The sequence below is a fragment of the Taeniopygia guttata genome, chromosome 8, assembly GCF_048771995.1.
Source record: "Taeniopygia guttata chromosome 8, bTaeGut7.mat, whole genome shotgun sequence".
Classification (NCBI taxonomy): domain Eukaryota; kingdom Metazoa; phylum Chordata; class Aves; order Passeriformes; family Estrildidae; genus Taeniopygia; species Taeniopygia guttata.
Genome location: NC_133033.1, coordinates 20,639,700 through 20,660,838, shown reverse-complemented (window position 1 = coordinate 20,660,838; position 21,139 = coordinate 20,639,700). Strand labels below are relative to the sequence as shown.

The following is a 21,139-nucleotide window of genomic DNA, read 5'->3' as shown; positions in this document are numbered from 1 at the left end:
TTTATGGCTCATCCAGTTTTAGTTTTCTTTTAAAAATAAAGAGGACTATTCAAAAAATTACCCTTCAACTTTTACACCATTCACCCTTGATCTTTGTAGTGCAGATGCTTTGCATAAAATGAATGCCAGTGTATGTTGCTGTTGAATCCTTGTATTATATTTTTACAGTATTTCTATTTCCAGTAGTTTGGTAGCCTTCATTGCACCAACCTTAATAATATCACCATCTGCTTCCTTTCAGTGCTGAGCCCGAAGGTGATTGGCATTGCCATAGCCAGGTATGACTTCTGTGCACGAGACATGCGAGAACTGTCCTTGCTGAAAGGGGACGTGGTCAAAATTTATACCAAGATGAGTGCCAATGGCTGGTGGAGAGGTGAAGTAAATGGAAGGGTAAGACTAATTTTTTTTCTTTTCCCGTGTTTCTTTCTGCCTTCACTGATAGTGATTTAGTTTTTTTTTTTTTTTTAAAAAAGTGTGTTCCTACATTGTGTATTTAAATTCAAAAGATGGAACAAGTTCTCATCTTTGTTTCATAGGAGCGAGGCAGAACTCTTGCCAGGAAGCTTTCCCAGCATATAAATTATTGGTTATTTAATGTGACCTGCCAGGCTGAATATTTGGGCAAGGTTATATGGTTGGAAAATAACCAGGATTAATAGCACTGCTACAGTTGACCTTTCTTGAACTGTTTTGCACCAGGAGTCAGGTTCCTGGTGCGTGGAACTCTCTTTAGCACTTTACCACAGAATGATTTCCCACATCTTTCTGCCAGAATACAATGCAAGGAATCAACCACCTTTTTATAGAAGGCTGCTGCTTTGATCTCTGTGAACGTGGCCCAGATGAAGTGACACATTTAGCAGGGATTTTTATGAACCCACTTTACACCCTGCTCTGAAACTTGGAAGTGAAGTTTCAGTTTTGACCTATAAAGGGTTTACTGTTTCAATCTTAGTTTACTGCCTTATAATGCAGATTAGTCAGAAGCATTTGAGACTGCTGTTTCCATGTTTAAAGTGCTGAGATGCAGGGTCAAGGAATGTGAGGTAGAAGAATGTAAATTGTCTGGAAGCTGGAAATGATACTTGCAAGTGCAGCTGAAGTCAATGTCCAGACTTACTGCTTTATGCAATTTGGAGAATCTTTTTTATTGTGTACATGAGCTTGGGTATGTCAAAGTTAACTGGTTAAATCTTATTAAATAGTTAATTAGACCAGAAGAAACAGGGAAGCAGAAGAAATACCCATTGTGCTATATACATTTTACATGAGAAGAAAGCTGAACAACTCATTGTAATGCAGCTGCCCACATTTTAACACATGCCCTGTTACATGCTAGCATTCCTTGGTAACTTTCATAGTCTTGACATTATAAACTCGCCTCTGGAGATATTTTGCCAAGGTAGTCTAAAAATTTCTGCAGTCACCCCTTCTAGTTGTGCTCTAGGTTTGGTTTTGAGTTCTTTCAGGAATGTTAAATTGACTTTAGGAAAAAAGAAGTCTGAAGAAACCTAAAGCAAATACATAAAATAAGAAATATATGATATTGCATCACTGTATGTCTTACATAAACCTTATTTGGCACATCATTAATTTCAGAATGTAGGTAACTCTATAACTTTTGAAGTGTAGGACACTAGACTCTGCTGGCTCATTGTGTCATGTGTAACACCTGTTTTGGTGGCAGTGGGATTCAACTCCATGTAAAGCAATCAAATCAGTCAATGTTTCCTTTGTAAGAAGATTCCCTGGACCTGACTGGAGCCTGTTAAAAGTTTAACTTCTCATTCAAAAAATAGTAAAATTAAAAAAATGTCTTGCCTGTAGTAAAACTGCTTCCACTCTTGGCATTTTCTGAACTTTTAGATTTCCAATCTGGGCAAATACGTTTTAGATTTTTTTGGGGGAGGAAGTGGCATAGAGGGTGTTGGTATTCAAACTGTCCTATTTGCAAGTTATTCTTTTATTAAGAAATAAAAATAAATTTTTTTACTCTGTGTCAGGTCAGCCAACTTTATCTTTGTAATCTTTTTAATATACTTATTGAACAGACCCATCCTTATTGTGCCTAGCTCAGCCTTTAAAAAAAAACCTTGTGCATCTCATGTATTATTTTGTTCTGCTTTTCCCCTTTCTAGGTGGGCTGGTTTCCATCAACTTATGTTGAAGAGGACGAATGAATTAAAAACTATCCTCTGCTGACCAGCAGTTTCAGGGATTGTAAAAATTTATATCTTCATGTGTTATTGGTCTTGTTAAGTATTTAAACAGCAACATTTTTGCCTCTCTGAACCTTCCAGTCTTAATGTTGGGATTTATACAGAAGTTTGGGCTGACAGATTATTACCTTCCCCAGAGCTGTGCAAGAAACAAGCTGCCAGTTTGCCATCACTGGGGATCAGTACCAAGTCCAACCCTCACCTTCCCAGAAAAGCTCTGGAAAACAAAATTCTTTGTTCCTTTTCATTTCACCCCGTACTACACCATGAGTACTAGCAATGGCTGAATTGCTGACATTTCTCTTCTAGCTAACATCTGTGATGGTACAAGGAGATGCAGGCTTATTATTTCTTATCACTGCATGCAGAAAACAGATTTCAATCATTCCAGTGGGCATAAAGTATAGTCAGTAGACCTGTTTTGAGACATCAAACTACTTTACTTATCAACTTACAAACCATTTTACACTCACAAAAACATTCTGAAGGAAATATGTAGTAAATAAGAGTAGCATTCATGCATATGTAATTACTTAACTGGCTACTTTGAGGTCATGCCTAGATCTTCTAATAATCTGTTTAAAGACATACTAAAAAGGTGTAGTGATGTGGTATTGCTTTAAAAAGCATTCACCAAGTGGAATTGTGTGATCCTTTTATTGTCATCTTAAGCCATTTTATACGAGGTTTTTCATTTAAGCAGCTGACAATAAAAGTGCAACTGGGGGATAGTCATGACAAGATGAGTTGAAAATTTTCAGCAATAACATTAAATAAATATTGCAGACCTATTCTGAAGCAGAAAATACTAATGCAAGATGATGTAATTATTAAAGTGTTTATCTTAACTTCTTGATTGATTTGGATGAGCTTTGATGCTTTCAACTTAGTACTGTCTTTTCCTAGTTATACAGGAGTTTCTATCACCTTTTGTGACTGCAATGGAACTTGCAAACTTCTTTCTGCCCTTTCATTTCTTTTTGCCTGGGATGTTAACGGCAGTTCAATGAGGGAGCTGTCTTGCTGCAGTCTTCTCAACATCCCCAAATATGTCTAGGTTAGCCAGCATGAAAGATCAGGCCTTGTAAATTGATGTCCACTGCTTGGTAAGGCAGTCTTTACTGTAATTTTGAAGAGGTAGAAGTGTAGTTACAAGCTAAAATAAATGTGGATGATGTCTTCAGATATGCAGTTCTAAATATTTAAGTAATGTCACTTGAAAACTTGAAAGAAAATCAGGTTCTTCAATGAATTTAATTCATCCTGTCCCACATCCTCTCTTTTGCTTTTTGCCTGTTCTCTTTTTCTGTTGGCATCTTAAATTTAGTGCGCACTGACACTGCACGATTTAACCCTGCAATGCTTTCCCAGTCTACAAGCAACATAATCTCCAATATTTGTCCACAGAGCAGAATCTGCTAGAAAATTCAGGTTTCTCTTTGGCTAACCCCAGGATTCTTTGCTTCTTTCTGGCCTTTCCAGGCCATCAAGAAGAATCAAGCACAACACAGAGCATTCACAAAATCCCCTTCATATCTGAAACTGTCTTACCCACCGGCCACACCTGGCAGGCAGTGCTGTGTGACCAGGGGAGAGAGGAGCTTCTTGTTAGAAATTTGAGATTCAGCCTTGCAGATGAAATTCTGCCAATGCTCTAACTTTTCAAGGATTTACCTCAAAAATATGTAAACTGTGATTGTGTTGAGTACATTACTTGATGGAGTAATTGAGAGCATTTGTAAATATGTAGATGTTGCATAAAAATTTTGTAAATGATGTGTACAGCAGTGTAGGCTAGAATATACAGTCATGGATCATGTTTTGCCATGCAGTTTGATTGTCTGTTGTGAGCTTAATCCTATATTCCTTAAGTAGACAAAGATGATTCTTTCCCAGTTTTGCCTGCTTAAGGGATAGAGGAATAGGCTCTAAGTCTGAAGTGTTTAGTGCTTTACTGTCATATAGTTCTGAGAAGAGGCAGTTAAATTCAGTACGAGCTGCAAACTATATCAGTCATTTTCAACAGCTTGGCTTTAGAATAATTTTGAGTATTCTCTCCATCCTAAACATGTTGTAAAGCTTTTAAGCAATTCCTGAGTCCAGTAGTCATCCTTTGAGAAGAATGAAAGCCATAGGTAAACTTTACTTTTGTGGTGTAAATCTGCATATCATTGTCTGTGTTTAATGCCCTGTATTGATTGAGTTAATGCTGCATCTTAAACTATATTTTGAGTACCAAAGACTTCCTAAATATTCTGGAGCATCTCTTTCATGTGCTGCTTTTGCCTGTATGGAGTTGTTTTATGTCATGCAATAATAGTTACAGTACTTTAATTTGTACTATTTTGTAAATATGTTAAATATAATAAAGTGGTTAATTTTTTTTTTGTTTAATGATGTGTCAAAATGTGTAGTTTGCTACTGTGAAGGTTGTGCTTCATTTGTCTCACCATCTTCTCATTGTGAGAAGTTGATAATGGTTTGTTTTGGTCTCTAAGACTTATATAATCCTTATGTAGCTGTAAAACTGAATTATCAATGTAAGTGTAAGCTTTCCTTGATAACTTTTTATTAGCAGGATAATATGCCTTGTGCCACATCCAGGAAGGTGCTGAGGCTTTTGGTTTTTGGTTTTTTTAAATTTATTATTACATTTTTAGCTATAGAGAATCAGTCATATACTATTTATTTTTGATACTTGTATTTTTTTTTTTTGTTTGAAAAGAATTTGTGCCTGAAAAGTTGAATGTGTAACTTGTCACAGCAACATCTTTTCTCTTCCACCTTCTTTTTTTCTTTCTTTCTCGTATGTGAATTAACATATAACTTCTGGCTGAATTGAGCTCAGGTCTGAAAATAGTCTGTGTCTGATTTCATGGACTATTTGATAACCTTTTCGTGATGTAGCCCATTCATGTATTTTTTACAATGTAACATTCATTATTCATGTGTTTATAAAAATATTTCTGGACAGGTGAATTAACTCAGCAAGGACAGTGATGATTCAGTTGCAGTGTTTTGTTTTTTTTTTTTTGTGTCGCGTTCATTTTTCAGTAAGAGAGATTTTCTTGTGGAATTGCCCTTCTAACAGGTAATTATTAAACCTAATGAGGCATTTACACATCTCTGCAGATGTAAGGCATAATTTTCCTGTCACCCATGAACATATCACATAATGAAGAGTCACACCTAATGTGGGATGCAAAAATGTGTCCCAATTAAATGCTCTTGTTAACAGTATCACACTTGGTCACAGACATTCTCTCCTTCCCCTTGTATGTGAGATGTGTCCTCTGATGGGTGAGAAATTGAGAAAGCACTGTAATTAGGGCATAAGAACCACTTGTGGCTGTGTTCTCAATAGTTTTTTTTTTTTTTTTCCATTGCAAGACTTGGAAGCTTGAAAATCTAAGCTTGAAAAAAATCTATCTTGACAATGAAAATTATGCCAACCAGGATTCCTTTCCCCTTTGCCTCACAGGCAAGCCTGAGGTGCTTTGTGAAGAAGAAGAAAAGGACAATTCTTGAGATTTTAGCCATTTATAAAGGTGAGACAGAGGTACATCTAGAAAGAGGTGGTGCTTGTTTATACAAAATGCCCTGCTTCAGACCCAGGTTTTGTTCTGCTGACTTTAATGTTCAGTTCAAAACTATTTGTTGCTATTAATTCTTGTCTCCTTGCTGGAAGCTGGGCTGCCAAGAGCTTTACATTACTGTTTTGTCTGGCATTCAACTTGTTCTCTTCAGAGCACTGCTTATTTCATTTGAGTGGTAGAGGAAGTACTCCCTCCTCTCCATTTTATTGCTGAGCACAGCATTATATGGCAGTGTATTTTATGTATATATTATATGACAGAATATTTCTTTGGTTAGTTGGGGTCATCTACTTTTTTGTCCTCCAAACTTCTGTTCACTGGGGGGTCATGGCACAGAGTTAGAAACAGAGAAAGCTTTGATGCAGTACAACGCTGTCCACCAAGAGCTGAACACTCAGTGAGTTGTCTGCCCTGTTTTTGCTGCAGATGTAAAATGTGAGGCTGAAAGAGCCGGGCTGATGGCAGTCAGCACCACCTGGGGCACACCCAGTCCAGGCATGAAGGGAGCTGCAGGCAGGGATGCTCTGTGTGTGTGTAATGCTCAGTCCTGTCCCAAGCTGCTACAAGGAGCAGGAGCCAAGCAGCGAAACATGCTGTGGGATTTCAGCTCTTTTCTCCATGTCCACTCTATGGAGCAGGGGTACTTTTGGGTAATTAAGCTTCCTAAAGCTGTGAGATGAGATGTTAATCATATGCACTTTCTCACAAAATGCTGAAATGTATGATGCATATATAATTAGCAAAAAGAAATATAGAAAGGATTAAGCTCCAGAAATCGACTGCAGAAGGGTGATTCACTGCATTATCTCAGCAACTTCCTTTTGAAGAACAAAGAGCCGTTTGTTTTTATAGCAAATGAAATTTGGGGTTCTAATTTGGTTTTATAATTCCTTATCTGCTGTAGTGTTTTCTGCCCATTCATTATGAGGATCTCTGCTGCTTACATGACTGTGAAGTTAGATTTTATTTAATAAGCCTCCTGTAATATTTAGTTATTGGTGATTTTTTTGGGTTCCAATTTTCTGCCTGATAAATCTGCTTTTTGGAAAATATATGAGTTCATTATGAAAGGTTGCAAGGTGACCTTAAGTAAACTTACAGGTACAAAAAATGGCAGTTTCAGAGGTGGCTGTTTACCAAGGGGCATCAGGCTGGTTTGCTTCTTTCAGAGCTGATTTTTTTTATATTGATAGTGTAATATGTGGCTTTGGGAAGGACAGAAATAGAGAAGACCAGAAAACAAGAATTAAAATGTTGATACCACAACATACATGTTAAAAACAACCTGTATGTGCTAACTTTTCTAAATGACTAACCAACATATTATATGCCTCTTGACAGCGCTGATTTTGAAACAGAAATTCTCTTATGTCACCATGTGGGAAAACATTTGCCAAAGTGTTCCTAATCAAGGACTTTTGCACTTTTTCTAGGTCTTACCAGGTAACTCTAAATCTGTTTTTAATTAGTTGTCTTTTTTCCCAAAGCAATTGAAAGGTGTCCTCAAGGAGATGCAGTATTATTTCTAGGACTATAGTTCTTACTTGTGCACAAAGCTAGTGGAAATATGTATCATTGAAGGAATCTTTTCTCTGGTAGTTTTACAATTAATGTCCTTATGGCCTGTAGTTATGAATCATGTGCAGTGTGCCAGGAGACCCCCACCCTACTCAGTTACCTGGGTATGTACAAAGATCTTTTCTACTTCTTCTCCCTTCCCCGTTACAAAGTTCAGCTGAGGTGTGGTAGAAGTCCCACAAGTATTTACACCATTTGAGTGGGGAGGAGAAAAATACAGGCAGATCATAAAAGCAGTCATGCCTGATTTTTGTTTTTGTAGCATTAATTTTTATTGTTCGGGAAAGGGCGGGATGGGATTTCTGTTAGCTTTTGTATCAACTGCTCTATTCCCAGGAACAATTCCAAGTAGAGGATGCAATGGCAGTTTGAGAGATTTATGGTTTTTGCAGTAGTGTTTTAATGTAAGCATGTGCATTGGCTCAGGTAAAGATGGAATTAGATGATTAAAAGGCCAGTTGATCTCCAAATCAGTATGGTAGGACATGGACAATCAAACTGTAGAAATCTAAGCAAAGTCTAGATTCAGCTTCTCTGTCTTTGCAATTTTGATTTCTGCTTTGAGGGAACATGCCTTTTTTTGTAAATTCTCCTGAATATGGGAATGCAGGTTTAGTCTTCTTGTTACCAGAACTTGATTACAACTACTCAAATTTATACAGTAAGACCAGATGCACAAAATCCTTTTGGTATCTTCTCAGGCAAGCTAGTAAACATTTTCTTTTATATATATCTACAGGTATACAAAAGATTGATATGGAAAATATTTGATCACAATTTTCTTTTATTTGCTACACCGAAGAGCCACATGGCTTTAGAAAAAGCAAGTTTCCAAAAGCAGTGGTTCCCAGCCTGCACATTCTTCCCTTTCAAGTCACTGATGGCCTCAGTGTGTCTCTAGGGAGTTCAGATCCCATGCTCAGGGATGTTCTTTTCAAATGTACCCTTCCCCCCAAAAAATTTTTGACAAATCCTACGTGGTTGTGTCTAGAATAAATTTAAAATATTTTGAGGTGATATCATGCAAGCATGGGCTGTGAGTGGGCAAGAGGATTGGATCACCCAGATATTGATAAACTGGCAGTTTAGGAAAAAGTAAGTAATTAAATATCCATGAAGTTTTATTTGCATTTTTATTTATTTATTTTTATTTGGGAAGAATTATCTGTACCAGTTAAGACTGGGCAACTTGTGGCTAAGCAGCAATACTGCTGAAAAGAGTAAAAGTGAACCATGGACAGAACAAAAGTTGACAGGATTTTACTGTGAAGAAGGTAAATACTATATTGATGCCTAGTAATGGGAACATTATCTATAAAATGGGAGGTCATAATTTAATTTCTAGTAAGGCTCCAGCTTAAGTTCTTTGTCCGGCTTTGGCCGCTAAGCCCTGTATAGGATACAGGGAATAGGATACATTGAAAATACTCCTGGACAGACGTAACAAATGTGAAGAAACTGGAATTGTCTGAAGGGAAGTATAGAAGAGGCTAAGGGGGGTGTGGCAACAGCATCCAAATAACTAAAAGATTTTACATCATTTAAGAGCCTGAACTCTTAGTTCAGTCCTAGTTAGTTCAGTGAATTAGTGTAAACAGTAACAGAAAACATGCCTTGAACTGAACAAAGGGGTCTCAGTTTTTAGGAAAGTTTTCTGAATAACAAGCTACATAGACACAAAATTATCTGGGCAGTTGTGTTATCTCCAGCCTGGAGGTGTTTCAGATGTGGCTAGCTAAATGTCTCTCAGGGATAGTTTATGTGGAGTTAGAGATGCCGGAGATACACACCACGTGTTATTTGGAGCTCCTGCTGTGCTTCCTTCCTGTAACTACCTTTGAGCTGTGTAGGGCTTCAGTTGGCTGCTGGTGTCTACCAAAATCTCATGGAAATGTTATACCAATGTGTAGAGGAAAAGGTAAATGAAAAGTAAAAGGAACATCCACAGCAGGTTGCTAAATATGCAGAGTTTGAATGTTTATGAATTAAAGCAGTTTCTTCAGGAGATGCAATTGGCTCATATTTAGCTCATAGTGTAAAAAAATGTTGTAAAACCACAGTTTTTAAGACTTCCTTCACAGTGGGAGGCATGAGCTAAAGAGCATTATTGCAGTTCACAAGTTTATTTTTGATAGAACATACTGCTACTGCAACATATGTAGGTTTGTAAAATCAAATCTTTTCTTAAATATGTATTGATTTCGGGAAAAGTTAACAAGAAAGGCAGCTAAGGTACCATGTCTTTCCACTTGGTTCTGAATTTAAAGAACATGGCAGATGTGAGAAGGAAATAACTTTGCTTCAAGCATTCTTCCCTCAGATCATCAAAGACTACATTTTTGTAAAACAATATCAGTTCACTTAGTTCTCAGGCAGAATTTGCAAAAGTGTTGCAATATTAAAATTTGTCCCTAAAACACATAATAGAAAACAAGCCATCACCTTGACTATACTCTTTTTTGAAGTCAAATGCTTGAATACTAGTGCTAAGATTAATTCTACTTTGTGCCTAAAAGCATCCTTTTCTCGTTTGACCTTTTCTAGATAAATAACAATGTTAGCTCTTGGCATGGCATCCTTTTTCTCTGTTCTAAATGTGTATAAGGAGATGCAGTGACTTGTCTTACATGCAACTGAATTTAGTCTCAGTTTTTGGATTGTCAAGAGTATTTTGTAGGTAACAGTAAAATAAATTAATAAACTGTAGTCTAAATGAAATGCATCTAATAAAATCTAGCTATTTTCTCTTTCTGGCTCTTCCTAATGAATGCACTGTGAAGAGAAGCTTTATTTGAATGTCACTGCATGAGCAGTTCTAATTACTAATAGAATTCATCAAACAATCTAGTAGTGTAGTGACATTAAGTAATAATTAATGAACTGTGTAATATGTGGGTGCATAAAGTGACAATGATTAACCTGTGGCCTAACAGGATGTGCTTGGAAAACAAGTGGCATATGAGATGACACTTTGTTCTTCCATGTGTCATTGGAGTTTGGCCTGTCTCCACGCACAAAATGAACCTGGATTTAAAATCAAAAACCTGTTGATGTGGCTGGTATTTGGAGCATGTACATGTTTCACTACAATTCAGCCTGGGTGTGACATGGCTGCTTATTTTGGAGCTGATATTAATGGATCTTTGTGTGGCTTCACCTTGCCTTCAAAGAGTTGGCAAAATATCAGGATTTGCTCTATTGATATATTAATTTTTTTAGTAAATTGTAAAACCTGTGTTATTTAGACACTGAAGTTACAGCTATACCTGTGTGATATGAGGATGTGACATAAGGCATTCAACTGTGCACACAGAATATTCTTTAGCCAGTGTTAAGAATTTTGCTGCTTCTAGGAGAACAAATTGGCGGGAAAAATCAAGTATTTCATTGATACAGACAGTATGCTTATGAAGAACACACAGATTTTTCCATTTTCCACATAATCAGTCAGTTTTCTTTCCAGTGATTGCTGTTTCTGGCAAATTCTTTGTCTTTTATAATTACTTGTGACTTTCTTCTCTGCCTGTGTAGTCTTCCCGTGTTTCCTTACACTCTTTTGTATTCTTGTTCCTCCCCCTCTTGTCTGATGACATCAACAAAAGAACACTTCAGTCAATTCCTCATCCCTGTTTTAGGAAGCAGTACCAAGAGGCCTTTTCCAGCATGTGTTAAGTTTTCACAAAGAGATCCTTGCCTTGGGCAGTGGTTTCTTATTATACTTAACAGTGCAAGAAACATGTAACTTTTATTTCCCCACATAGTCACTGTGAAAAATGCTTAGTAGGGCATTAACTTCAACTTGTTGAAGTGTACATAATAGAGCAGCTTTCAGAACACTTCCCAGCATAGTAACAATCATGGGGTGAAACCCTATTGTAGTAGGAAATTCAATGGCAAAACACACACTTAAAGTATAATCAGCATTTGCTCTGGGTTTTTGAAAGTGAGCATTTCTAGTATATATTGTACTTTCCACTTATTTTCAAAAATACCAATGTTTTATATTGCATGCTTTGATGAGAATAGAACCTCAAATAGAATCGCCATGTCACCTACTCATTGGTGGCTTTTTCTTTATGGAAGGGTTTATAGGATATTCTGAGTGTGGCTTCTCATGAGGCAGGGAGGAAATGAGTTGTAAGAGAGAACTGAACACTCATTTTAGCAACAATCTGTTAAGTAATGGAACTTTACAGAGTTTTTATATTATTTCAGAATATTTTATACTGTTCTTGTACTTAAATGATCTAGTGTGAACATGCAAAAAAGTAGGTTATAAGGAACTGAAAATTGTAAACTTAGATGCCTTTTGAATGTATGTGGTTATTTCCAAGATCAGAATTCACTATTACACTTCCTGGGGTGTAGTTGGAGTCATGTTATACTTTCTTTTAAGCTTTTGAAATGAAAAAAATGTGTGGAACAGAGACCATGGAGGATATAGACTATAGCAAACAACCTCAAAAAAAGCTCAAGCTTGACTGGCACTGATAGGTTCTCTGGCATTGGCTCAAGCTTGACTGGCACTGATCTCCAGTGCATAGAGAGGAACGTGAGCATCCCTGTATCACATACATGAAAGCTGAGGTTAAAGACATAACCCCAGAGTTGCACAGACTGCAACCTCAGGTACTGCAGTGGAAGGTAAGCATTCCTAACTCTGAGCCTAAAACCTACAGTAATCCTACAGTGTCAGAGGTAAAGCACACCAAAATTCAGGATCTGTTGCTTTTACCTGGTTTGAGTTGTCTATCAAAGGAAATGCCCTGAGAACAACTGTTTTGTGTGCTGGATACCTGATGCTTTTTTACAAAAATCTCTAGGATGAAGAATCTGCTGAAAAAAGTTTGAGATGTATTAATGGGGACTGCTTCCTCCCTGTTTGTTATTATTTGTTTTGGGTTTCTGATTCCAAAAGTAAACACAGAAGAAATCCAAGTATTTTCGCATTTGTTGGATTCAGTTACAATTTACCCAAAGGGCAAGAGAGACCTGTTAGTTGAAAGGATGCTACTTTGTTTCTCTGTTCTTGATGTATTAAGACTAAGAAATGAACAACATTCTTATTAAGCATGTTAGTATTACTAATTTTAAAAAGCAACACTCCATTTACGCTCTGTCATAATATAAATGATGGTCAACAACTGTCTTATGTGCAATGAAGTCAGAAGGTTTCAATTAAGCTTGCACTTAAGTCCAAACATACTGAATTGTTAAATCTGCAGTTACCAGTCCTAAAGAGCTGCTAGGCCTATTTGTAGAAATGTAATGCACTAACTAGGTGAACAGAAGTTAGAAACTGGACTGTTGCAGTCTACAGGTGCCCAGGCAATTTGTTGACTTGAAAAGAGCCAGGGAAACCTGATACTGCTGTTAGGGGAGTGTCAGACAAGGCTGTGTCTGCTTTAGACACACTCTAAATATTGCTGGGAAGTTGGAATTGATGGGTATTGCAGACATGGTTAATAAGGATTCTGAGATGTTCTCTGTAAATCCCATAGAGAAAAAATTGTAAACTCTCCAGCGTAATGGTTGTGACAAAGATTCCACTTTTGCCGACTGTTTTCTTGCTCTCTAGCATGGTCAGAAATAGTCAAGGACAGACTCAGTGGAGAAAACGTTTTACCCATGAGTTCTCCCTGGAGTGCCTTGGACAAATAAGTTCTCACTGGTTAATAGTTAAGTGTTTTCCTGTTTTTTTTTAGAATTCTTCATGTACCTAAGAATTTCTAGTAGGTATAGGCAGACAGAGTTTGTGGTAATTGGGAGTGGGGCTGTGGGAGCCTCATCCCCAGTGGGCACAGCTGTGAGGAGCAGGTGAGCAGCACTGACAGCAATGAGCCATGGAGTGCCCAGGGGCACTGAGCAGCCACCAAAGGGAGCAGAGGGCACACAGGTGCAATGCGTGAATGTGAGTGGGATAAAAGTCTGGGCTAAAGAACAAAAGGGCAGATGCTTGCAGCCTTCTGAAGTGGTAAGGTGTTACTCTAAATGGGGTGGAGCTTTCTGAAATTGTGTGGTGAGACTGTGTATGGTGGCCACCTCAGCTGTGACAGCTGCAGTGACAGGTATACAGAAAGGATAGCACAGAAAAGGTTGCCTGAATGGTACGTGGTCATGTTTATCAAACTTCTTTTATTTTCCTCTTATTTCCCTTTCCCTCATCTTCCTCTTAGGAACTGTTGAAAAGCTTGACATCTTTTGTGTTATTTATATTGTCAGACTTGTAACGTTTCTTACCTGACAAAGAACGTGGCTCAGTGCTTGCTGTGTGAGCTGCTGCCGTGTTCAGCTTGCTTGCTCTGAGGCATGTGGTGTTACACTGGAGTCTGCCTGTTTACAGACAGTGTGCACAGTAACTAGGAATCCCTTGTAAACAGTCAGTACTTCTCCCTGCTATTACATACAGATCAATATTCTTTTTGCAAGTGAGCAGATCATGTAATTTCTAATATAAACAAACAGGCAGCAGCATGAAGATGATATTGCCTAAAAACAGGTGGTAGAACAAAACAAATGGTTTTATTGATTTTCCAAAGTTTAATTAAATTTTCAAAAAATTTCCACCCTGTCACTTTTGTTGGCCTTATGAATTGTTGTTGCAGTATAGGCATAGTTCTATAATTAGTTTCTGGTATTTTAAGAACAAATAATATCAGACTAAAGGATATATTCTGCAGTGTTTATACATGGGAAGAATAGATAGTTGTAGTGAAAAGATTACTATCCCAAAGGCTTTTTCTCTTTCAAAGTCTCAGTCTGCATAACAGTGTTGGAAATAGATTAATTTAGAGATTTTGAGAGTTCTATTTCTGAAGAAAAGCATTGTATTTGTGAGGGATGGGTAAGGGCTGTGTGTGTGCAAGAACAATCTCTGTGAGTACGAGTGATGAAGCACTGGGTCTGAATGCTGAAGTATTTTGGAGGCTGGGTAGAATACAAAGGGATATTTTAAATTAATTTTTAGAAAACACCCAAGTTCCCAGCCATTGCAGAACAGGTAACAGTTGATCAGTAAGGTGATGTTTATGTCAGTGGGTTTTGAAGAAGAGCTGCTCTGATGATACTTCCATCATCCATTTGCCCCACAGATGGCACAAAGCTTTTCTCACTTGTTTGGCTGGTCTAGGAAGAACAATACCAAAGTTTGGATTATCCTGTACTGCAGACAGGTGGGGAAAGACCACTCATGATTTGGATTTATTTTTCCTCAAGGAAAGCAAGGACTGCAACTGGTGTATTTGAAGGCAGGAAATCAGACACTAGTCTCACAAATTTGTGCTGGAAGATGTTTAAGTCCATTGTTTTGTTATGCTTGGTGCAGTCCTATACAGACAGGATTCAGGGGAAGCTTTTAATCAGTATTCTAATCCTAGCTGTGGTGGAAAAACTGCTACCTGGAGATTGCTGCTAGGACTAGGGGGAGGACAGATCTGTTCAGGGGCACTTTGCAGGGTACAGCCTAAAACTTGTACTAGAAGGAGAGAGATGTTTTAAAAGAATGACATATAATTCTATCATGCAATGTCCCTGTAGGAAATAAGTGCACCAATAAATGGAAGAGAAAAATGCCATGGAAGGCAGTAAATCAAAATGTAATTGATTGGAGTATTTAGAGAGCTTAATTTCAGTTACTGAAAGTGAGACAATGGCATACTGCAAAAGTCTGAGGTCTGGAGGGAGAGACTTGCAGCACTTAATGCTCAGCTCTCTTCCCAGAAAGGTGTGCTGGGGGGCCCAGCACCTGACCCTGAGGGACATGGCCTTATTGCTCAGTTTGGAACACCGTACAGAGCTTCAGCCTTTTCAACAGTTTGACAGTTTAAAACTGAGGAATTGGGCCATTAAGCACGAGATTTGGTGAGAATGGAAACAGCCTGGGAGCTCGGATGTTCTCTGGTTAGCAGTAAAGCTCCTAGTCACTGAGTCTCAGAGTGCTGTAGCTACCATTTCCGTTTGCTTTTGTGGCTTGCACTGTACTGAATCCTTATTAGAACTAATGCAAGGCCAGCCAAACTACTGATAATTCCACCGATGTTATACACTTCCATCATCTCTCCTACATTTTTCACTAATAATTTCATGTCTGATTTCAGTTATATTTTAACATTTTCAATTGAAATGGCAATTATTCGTTGTCAGAACCCAGCCATTACTCTTGTCAAAAAGACATATGATGCATTAGCTTAAGGGCAATTGGCAATAACTACAGAGGTGACATTCAGTTACATAGGATGGGCAGGTTCTACATATATCTTCCTCAAGTGGTCAGGGTTTGCATGCCCTGCAGTTTGCACTATTTGGGAGTGCTGCCCAACTAATTGTGCAAAACCAAACCAAATTTCAGTTTGGCTCTGAGACCATTTTGCTGTAATTAACATCTGCTCTCTCCTAGTTTCACTGTAGTCTTTTTATGTTTGTGTTTTATAACTCACTGAAATGAGCTTGCTGAAGGGGCTGGAATGGGAAGCACTTTGTTGCCATGTAGGCTCCCTATGTATTTGTGATGACAAAGCTTTCTGATTACTGTGAGGCAGGGATCAAATCATATTTCCTTGTACTGTTTCAGTTTGTGCAAGACATCCTTTGCTTTTCTAGATCCTGCTATCCTTCCTACTGAGGTTACTACTGAGGTTATGCTTGCTTTCACTCATTACCTCTTGAGAGAGATTTGGAACATGATAAAACATCCTTTGTTTTATTTCATTGCCACTGGACTTGTGGGACATATTTTGGATGCATTCAGGAACTCCACATAATTTCTGCATCTTTGGAGCTTTAAAAATCCAGTTCCACTGATGCGGCTGAAAGAGGCCCTTGTGTTTTCTCTCTTATAACAGGAAGAGTGGGAGTTATAGTCAGCTGTGCATGAAGGGAGGGGAAGAAGCTACTGGGATGGTATGATGCAGAGGGATTTTATTTTCCAATGGTGAAAAAAATTCTCGCCACAGAGATTTTTTATTTAATATTGAAGTTTGCAGTGTTCCTCACATCTTAACTCTGTCAATTTTCTGACACAGTTTGACGTGATGCATTTTTCTGGATAAAATTGTGGCTACATTGTAGTTAGTGGCAGAACCCATGAAAGCTCAGGAAAACAAGATTTCACATGCTTAATATGGATGCCTGTGTTTGCTAATTCTGCTTTCAGTGATTAGTACACAGAATTGTTAGCCATGTAATTTTTTCTCTAATTATGTTCTGTTTTACCCTTCTTTGCCTCATTTAGCCAGGAGAAGGCAAACAGTGGATGATTTTACTTTTCACTTTTTAGTGAAAAATGGGTCCTTTTCATTTTTTGCCTGGTCTTACACAAGATTTCTCTATTAGAATACCAGTCGCCACAGGAGGGTGATAAACATTGTGACATTTAAAGTCCAATGAACAATATGATAATCTAAATCTAATTACCTGAGCTAGCTGTACCCATAACTTCCCTTTAAGGCTTCAGGAGGCTCATGATACCCACTGCCCTTGTTCTGTAGAGATCCTTGGCTTATCATATTGTGCCTTTCTGAGTGGGAGGGCTGGGTTTGTTTAGCTTTTGTGCATAGCCCTGTGCATTTCCCAGGCCTCTCTGACTACTTTATCAATGTGTCTTATTTTTATGTACTTTCCTGCCTGCTGGTAGTACCTGCCCAGTCTGTTGTGAGCACTCACCCAGCCTCACTGTGTGGGTCCAGGGCAGCACCATATCTTGTCTCCTTACAGGAGTTTGGGGGTAAGAACAGACCATTCCTCCTCTCCTCAAATCACGTAGTTACTGACCAGCTCCTGCAATCACTTGCCTTCCAAAGGCAAATAAGTGATCCTTATTTATAGTTCTAGTTTTCTAAGATAATCTAGCTAACCCAGCATTTCCATATTTAAAATATCCCTTTTGGAGAGTGGCAGCTTTCAGCTGATAACCAGTGCCCTTTCTTCATCTTTCAATGCTGTTTTCCACATGATCATTCCCAGGGAAATCCTGGTCCTCAGATGCATACTCTGAGAACCCAGTGGCAAAAAATCCCCATGGACAGCACTGTGGGTATACAGGATGATTTCTTCCCAGCTGTTACTGCAATAACCAGCATATTTCCACCTCAGATCACCTTTAGTTTGCATCAAAAAAGCATAAATCCTTAATGAAAAAATTCCATGTGTGTCTTCTGCAACAAGACACTTAAGTTGTGAAGACAAACTGGCTGGAAAATTTATACAGATAGAGTTCCTAGAAATGAAAACATGTATAATTGCCTTCTTAATAAGACATGAAGGAGTAGTAAATGTTTCTCTTTTTTTGTGTGTTACAGGAAGCCACTCACTCACAACCAGAGCAATTAGAACAAATCCCAGAGCTCGAAAGCTGTGGCAGTTTTCTTGTCAGTGTTAAGTAAGGGCATTTTTTTCCCCAAAATGAACATAAGCTGTAATTTATTGTAATGTGCCCACTTGAGAGCTGAGGGGCTGGCTTTCCAGCCACTCCTTGCCCTGATGGAATTTTCCTGAGCCCATGAATGTTGGGAACACTCATGCCTACCTCTGTTTATTCAGGCAGTGCTATATTAATGGGATACAACTTTGTACTTCCCATATCTTGAAACTATGGTCACTAAAGCTTAATTAACAAACAAGAAACAGTTCTTACCTGCTGTGGTGCTTCTTAAAATTGTTTGCCACTGGAATCTGTTTCACAAAGAATGAAAACCCAGAGCTGGCCAGTGAACAGCTGCACAGCCTTACAAGACCAGCAGGAAAATGAAATGAAAATCATAGGCTGAAAGAGGTGAAAGTGCAGGTTTGTAACAGAGTAGGAAAAAAAAATCCCAGCTACATTTTCTGACTCTCTGAAGATAATGAGTGCAATGATGCCTTAACTTCAATGGGAACAGAAGCAGACCCCTAGAGAATACTGGTGGGATCTATAATGTAAACCCCCTGCTAATAACTCTGTTAAATAGCTTTGGTGTTGACTACAGAAGTAGCAGCTGCACACTCTCTTGGCTGGAGAAGGAGAGTTGGGGAGATGTGAATATATGTGGGAACATCTGGTGTGGAAACTAATCAAACTGCAGAAATTATTTTCTCTGTGTTACTGCTTGATTGTTCTCTATGCCACAAAAGGAGAACAGGAGGTGAGTGTCAAACCTCTTCAGACAGTGCAGCAAATCCTGCTAAAAGAAAGAATCTTTTTTCTTCTCCTGAGTTTTGAGTAGTTTTGCTCGAAAATGAATCAACAGCAAATCTTTTTTAGGAAAACAAAAAGCAGTTACTCTTCATAGCATGGGCATTTCCCCTCTCTCCTCTGCTAGGAAGGTATCCATGCTATGCCTATGTATATAGGCAAACCCATTCTTTGTTTCCTCATTTCTCTTCCTGGCTCAGAAGACATTTCTTTCCTTGTGCAGCCTGCTGCACTCAAATTCTGCTCTTGCAGCAGGAGTGGTTTTATTCCTGTGTCAAAAAATAGAACTAATATTTAGTAGTATCAAAAGAATAACTGTAGATATTCCAGAAATTCTTATTTCAGATTCGATGACTTTACAGTTTTGAGCCAAATATCATCTGCTGCAGTCCAGCTAACCACAGCTCTGCATTATTTTTAACTGTGATTTAGCTTTATAATCTGTGCCAGTTTGTCTTATCAGAACATGATGCTGACACCACATCGCATCTAAGTGAATGAAATTGTTTTCCATTGCTCAAGAGCTGTTTTGTACTTGCTAGAATTATCCAGGCATTACTCTGCTCCTGTGTGTGGGGATGGTATTTAGTTCAGCAGTGTTATGTCCCTCACAGCCACGAGATGTCAGGCTGAGGAGCAGTGCTGGGCTTAGAGTGCTCTGCCTGTCGCTGTTTCTGTGTGTCTAAGTGAAAATGATGATGAGGCTAACAAGGAAATCTTGGATTTTTAAAGGCTGCTGAAGAAGCCAGATGGTCAGTTCTTTCTAAAGCCCAAAGAATTTGCTTAGAATTATTTAAAACTCTCAGCATTTCCTGTTTTTTGCTAAAACATGATTAGGAATAAAGTGCACAGTGCCCAGTTCTCTCACTGGGTGCAAGAATTTGGACTTTGGCCTCTATTCCTTTGAGTCAATGCCCCACTGTCTTCAGCTGGGAGTGGAGCTATGTGAATAATGAGTCTGAAAATGTAACCAACACGTGATTCTTAGAAGGTTTTCTAAATACTACCTCCACTTGCTCAGCACTGTTGAAAGAATTTTATAAAGTTCTGAGATGTGTTAGAAACAAGATGTTTTTCTGGGTTGTGCAGGGGAGGAGGACAAGTTGCTGTTTGTTTGTGGGTGAGTTCTTTTAAGTTTTGAAAGACCTGCTCTTTTGCAAGACATGCAGCCGGCAAGACTTGCTAACCAGAACCTGGCCTGCTCTTGGGACCATTTGTGTGCAGCAAAAAATTCCAGGGGTTAAACTAAGAACCTTCTACTTTGGTGAATTACTTAAACAATACACCTACAGTTGAGTCCGTCTTTAAAGACTGACTTTGTTCTGCTTATCTTAAGTCTACACATTCCATTTTTCCCAGGTTTTGTTGTGTTGCTCCATTGACCTGAGCCTCTACAGAGAGTAGCCTTTCTGTCTCTAAAATATTTCTAGCCCAGTGTGACAAGATCCAAGGATATGTCAGTTAAAAGTAATTGAGGATATGTGTTATGCCTTGAACTGTGATGCAGAGTTGGAACACTTCTATGTGGTAGAGAAGCTTGCACTTTTAGACACAGGTAACACAGAAAGAAGGTGAGAAAACTACAGATAGACCCACTAGGATCTTTCTATTGGTAGAAGTACAGACCCTGAATGGAATAGGAACTTCAGAGATATGGAAAATGGTCAGTCCCATATAGTGCAGACTCAAACTGATGACTCATTACAACTTTTGGTGTAATTTATGAAACAGATGTAGGTTTTTGAGTCCTGTTGTAAATGAATAGTGTTTTTGTCACTGAGGATTTACATGTGGTACTAGCTGGTGAAGTGATAGGGAATTTAAGGCTATTTTCTTCTCAGGCACTTGGTAATTTTGATTTATACTATTCCTTCTTAATTTAGTGTCAGTCATGAAGGAGCCTGGGGGACACGGTGACCTCTGACAGAGATCACTTGGTGCTGGCTCACACTGTGTGTGCCTGGGTACTGGGTTCTTAATGATGCAGCAGCCAGCTCCTATGCTGGCAAAGATACAGAGAACATGAATGAATTTGAGACCCTTGATTTGAATCATTTTATCTCAAGTCTATTTAGTTCACTTAGTCATGGAATCATGACAAATTGGGCTGGAAAGGAGGAGGTTTCATATATCAGCCTAACAACCTGAAATGTCATTATTTTCCTCGTGCTCTCCTGAGCCCTTGCTGATTTTGTCCTGCTGCATGTGTCTATCTCTGTTCTTTGTTCTCAGTGGATGCCAAAGATATCCTAGGAGGCCTTTTACGAAATTTTAAATGTTTCTATAAGAAAAGTTATGAAGTTTTAACAGCATGTGCAGGTATTTGTAGAAAAGCAAATGTGTTTCCCTCTTGGCTGTTTAGTTGTCTGTAACAATAACGTCATAAATAAATAATGTTTCTGTGAGCGAGAAGAGGAGATGTTTATCAGATAGAATACATGCCAGCTAGGATAACTCTGAACAAAATGTTAACAAGGATTAAACAGGAAAACATGCTGCTGGCAAACAAATTGTTGGTGAAAACAGCTTCAGCTAGGGAATTCCTTTCTCTGTTGGATAGAAATGGTGCCTGCCAT

At 38.5% G+C, this 21,139-nt stretch overlaps 1 protein-coding gene across 4 annotated transcripts in view; it reads left to right on the top strand.

Annotated features, from left to right (window-relative positions):
* The window catches only part of VAV3 (vav guanine nucleotide exchange factor 3), a 148,619-nt gene extending 144,003 nt beyond the window's left edge, over positions 1-4,616 (top strand). For 2 of the 4 annotated variants that reach the window (XM_030279319.4, XM_012575150.5), the window contains 2 exons: positions 242-393; positions 2,142-4,616. In XM_030279319.4, coding sequence (XP_030135179.1) covers positions 242-393; positions 2,142-2,183 — 194 coding nt within the window. In that variant the 3' untranslated portion in view covers positions 2,184-4,616. The remainder of the gene's footprint in view (positions 1-241; positions 394-2,141) is intronic. The other 2 variants (XM_072932592.1, XM_030279320.4) reach the window with 1 other exon arrangement.
* The last annotated feature ends 16,523 nt before the right edge of the window (positions 4,617-21,139 follow it).